The sequence below is a fragment of the Sinocyclocheilus anshuiensis genome, unplaced genomic scaffold, assembly GCF_001515605.1.
Source record: "Sinocyclocheilus anshuiensis isolate Anshui unplaced genomic scaffold, SAMN03320099.WGS_v1.1 scaffold393, whole genome shotgun sequence".
NCBI lineage: Eukaryota > Metazoa > Chordata > Actinopteri > Cypriniformes > Cyprinidae > Sinocyclocheilus > Sinocyclocheilus anshuiensis.
The window spans coordinates 532,631-537,092 of record NW_015536501.1 but is presented as its reverse complement, the minus strand read 5'-3'; the positions used below and the strand labels follow the sequence as shown (position 1 = coordinate 537,092).

The window sequence follows — 4,462 nt, the reverse complement described above, 5'->3', positions numbered from 1 at the left end:
TAGGTGTGGTTGACTCTTAACTTTTATAAAGAATATCTCTTTGGATTTGAGACTTTAGTCTTTGCAACTTTACAGATCTTCTTTATGCACCAAGAGCTTGTAACACTCCAAAGAGAAAGTAAAACTTGAAATCGCATCATATGACCCCTTTATTTTGAACAAAATGAACAAAATTCATTCTAATGCTCATTATATTAGCGTTAGCCGCCCTTATGCTAACGATTAACTACGTATACGCTAACGGCGATGTTTATTTCAATCCGAAATTCAAATTAAAATATGGAATAATAGTCATTACAGAAGCTCTAAATATTCAAATTGAAACTTACCTGCTTGAACTTGATCGGGGTGTTTTGTTAGTTTGATGCGTTTCCTCCTCCTGAGGTCGACACAGCTTTTACGAAGAGGTTGCCAGGTTTTCATAACAAAACCCGCCCAATCGCGTTTCGAGGGGGTCCCGTTAAAAATCGCGTCCCGAGGATAAAATACGCATGTTTTGGCGGGGTTCCCCTGGTAAAATTCGCATTCCAGGGGCTAAATATCACGTTAATGGGGTCGTTTTTCAACCCGCGGACATGAAAAACAACCCGCAGCAACAGTGTTAAAGCAGCCCAATTCCGCGGGAAAACCGCGAACTTGGCAACACTGGAAGAGGCTAGATTTCGTTTAGCGCATCAAGAACCGGGTTGACCGGGTACTCGGTACCACCGGTACTTAAGAAAACCTGGTACCGTAACGTTTTCATTTTTTTAGTACCGACTTGGTACCGAAATACCGGGTCCTTTGACAACACTACTTTGCATACTAGGTATAGGAATCGTATAGAAATTCTATTTCCACTTTTATTTAATTCCATTAACGAGTATTTAAGTATTTTAAGTATTTTTAAGTAAGCAACTGGTCCTAAGTATATACTGAAAAAATATACAAATTTTTTATGTATTTAATACAGTTTATTGAAAAAAGTTGAATGTATATCTTCATCTCTACATTGCCAGTTTGAATTTTTTTTTTTTTTTTTTCCGATTTAGGCCTCATAATACAGTTACATAGTAATACAGTTCACAGTTAATTTTGAGTTTGACATAAAAGTACTTTACTTGTGATTGCGATTAATTTATAACAGTCATTCTTTGTCAAATCAGACTGGCATAAGGAAGTGTTTTTGTGTTCTTTTTATTATTTTGCAGTATTAATTCAGACAAGCCAGTGTTATGTTAGTTTCATATACTGTATTAATATCAGCTCCTTAAAGCTCTTTGAATTAGCTTTTTATTCAGTTTTTTTTTTTCATTTTAATTGTAGTAATTTTATTGTGTGATTTTGCCATTAAGTTTTTTTTTTAATTTTAGTATTTAAGCTAATTCTTTTAATTTGGTTGTCAAGGCAGCATGTTTAATTTTTTTTAAAGTAATTTTTTATCTTATGTTTATTTAATTTCAGGTTTATTTCAATTCAGTTTTTACGAGTTTTCATTAACAATAACGACACTGAGACAAGCTTGTTTTTTGCCCTGACTTACACTCAGTAGTGGTGCAGGAAACACTGAGGTTCTCCTAAAAATTGATGGAATTAATCTCAAATTTTATGTTTTGCGAGGTCTTTAACTGAATCAAATATCATCTATAATTCCTTCATAGTTTATTTGAAAGAAATCCCCAAATTTTTGAATCCCAACCCTAATGCATGTTCTCTCGTAACAGTCTCTCTTGACTTTTTGTCAACGTTCACTTACCGTTGTGTCTCTCTCTCCCTCTCTCTTCTGCTGTCCCCTTCCTTGGCCTCTCCTTGTCTTAATTTGGCTGTCCTCCCTTTCTTCCACCCCTAACCTTCCTGTCCATCTGGCCTCTTTTAGGAGGTCACTCTCGCAGTAACAGTGGCAGCTCTGAGTCCAGCCTGCCCAACCTGGCCCGTTCCCTGCTGCTGGTGGACCAGCTCATCGACCTCTAGACCGTACAGCTAATTCCTGCAGTGCTGAAGATGACGCCAACCGCTGTAGTCTTCTGCCTTTAATGACGAATCCCTCCTGCTTTCCTTTGTCCTATCCTCCACCCACACCCTCTTTCATCGTCCATTTCCCTCTTTAATCGGTTTTTCATCATTCCGTCACTTCAGTTTCTTCCTGTTCATCACATCTTGTTTTATTTCTTTCCCTGCCGCTGTTGTCCATCAGTTGTCGTCGTCATCACCATCATCGCTCATTTGATTTGACATACTCAGCTTTCCTCCCCTGCACCATGACGTTTATCTCCCTGATGAGTTTATGTTCACCTTTTTTCTTACAAGTCTGGTGCGACCTTTTTCTACAGGCTCAAAATCCAGTTTTCTCTGACATCCATATCTGTGCTTCCTTTGGATACGCATATATGACCGTCACACATTTCATCTGCCTCGCAGTCAAGAGTGCAAAATCGTTCTTCTCTTCGGTCTTTAGCTGTGTCTTCAGTGGCACTCAGGAAGCTCGTCTAGAGATTAAACACACGTGGGTTTAAAGTCATGCAGTTGGCTCCTTCCAGACCAAAATTTAAGTACAAAGGGAACCAAATGTTTACAGACAGGAGTATTTTCGCTGGATGTTTACAGACCGGCAGGTAGGCAAGCACTGCTTGTGAGAATTTATCTTCGCCCAGACTGACCGCAGGGTACGAACGGATCCTAATACTTCATGTAGAGTGATTTTAAAACTTTAAAACCGACTAGAAGCTCCTCATTGCCATCAGTGTTACTTGTTCGCCATCTTACGACCTCCATACCATAATTTCTTTGTAAATAGATCTATTGATGTTGTACGTTGGCTTGAAGCAATGTAAATTGTTGTATATCTGCAGTATCTGACTCTCCCGCCCTCAAAAGTGATTCGTTCCTCCTGTGTATAAAGCATCTGGTCCAAATGTCCAGCAATTCCTTCAGAGATCCCCGTCTTACCGCATAGTATACATCATTATGAGATAATTTAAAAGAAATATTTCATATACGGTTAAGATTATATGTGAATATGAATAGAGTGGTAGAGAATGAATGTATGAATCGAGTATCCATATATAAATGCAGATATGTGTATATGAAACCTATTTAAGAGGAAACTTTATCTCTTTGTTCTGTGTGTTGAGACGTGTTTGTGAATGTAAATTGTCGGTTTCATCTTCTAATGGCCAAATCGTCATTGCTGAACAAAGTCAGTTAAGAAAAGAGGACAATCTTGAAGCATCCTGACATAACGGCATTCGTGTGCAAATCGACTGGATTTGTTTTCAGTTTTCGTTGCCTTTTATTCTCCGATGTATATCGTTGACAAAAACAGGTTGTAGTCTTGAGGGAAATGCTCTACGGTCCTCAATGGTGTACGTATACAATTCATCCTCGAATCTACTGCCCGATGCCATGCTTTCTTGCACAGTTCTCGTGAATCAGACGCATATCGAAGCATGGCAGTGTTTATGAATATGAAGTTAAGACATGTCTGTGGCCAATCTTCATATCAGTACTGTATGTATGTGTTTGCGTGTATGTGTGGATGTGAGGTAAATAAATAGCTAGTCTTAGGTGTTGAAAGTGGTGAGGTCGTTCTGTCTTTGACATGGTTTATCTGCTTCGTTCGGACAGCTGGACCCGCAGCAGGCACCTCTGTTTCAAGCACAGGTTCTCTTTTCATTCACTGAGAGTCATTAGACTGCTCAAATTAAGAGCATGGAAAATGCTCGCTTTAATGCTGTATGTTATTAGCAGAATCCCAATCAGTGTCTGACATGCTATAAAACTGAAAGTTCTGTAATCAGATCGTGAATAAAAACCCATCAGCTTTTTGACATTGCTGAATCTGTAAATGGCATTGAAATGAGTTGTCATCTCACAAGGGCAACAGCAGTAGGGCTGGGCGGCCCTGTAGAGATTTCCCATACAGCTTACATCACTTTAGATGTGTTTGCACAGTTATGAAATATTAACGACTTCTCCCATGCTGTCAAATTTGACTTGCATGATCAAAAAAGTTCCTGTTTTCTGTGTGTGTGTGTTTTTTTTAAATAATTTTATATATATATATAAATAAAAATTTAGGGCCTATAAACATCTCTTAGACTCACCAAGGTTGCATTTATTTGATTAGAAATACAGTAAAATCTGAAATCTTGTGAAATTATTTAATCTGTTTTAATATATTTTCAAGTGTCATTTATTCCTGTGATGGCAGCTGAATATTCAGCATCATTATTCCAATCTTCAGTGTTGATCATTGGGAAATCATTCTAATATGCAGATTTGCTTCTCAATAAAAATGTTTTATTATTATTATCAATATTAAAAATAATTGTGCTCTGGAAAGAAGAGCATTTATTTGAAATAGTAATAGTCTTAGTCTATTATTTTTATTTTTAATGCATCCTCGCTGAACAAAAGTATGTGTGTGTGTGTGTGTGTGTGTGTGTGTGTGTGTGTGTGTGTGTGTGTGTGTGTGTGTGTGTGT

The 4,462-nt window shown here is 37.8% G+C and overlaps 1 protein-coding gene across 3 annotated transcripts in view; it reads left to right on the top strand.

The window, feature by feature from the left end:
* Positions 1 to 4,462, top strand: part of LOC107689018 (AP2-associated protein kinase 1-like) — a 40,187-nt gene that overhangs the window by 29,591 nt on the left and 6,134 nt on the right. The window contains exon 21 of one of the 3 annotated variants that reach the window (XM_016486903.1): positions 1,856 to 3,115. The exons of the other annotated variants lie outside the window; for them this stretch is intronic. Coding sequence (XP_016342389.1) covers positions 1,856 to 1,950 — 95 coding nt within the window. The 3' untranslated portion in view covers positions 1,951 to 3,115. Of the gene's footprint in view, positions 1 to 1,855; positions 3,116 to 4,462 lie in introns of those variants that run through there. 3 annotated transcript variants of the gene reach the window in all.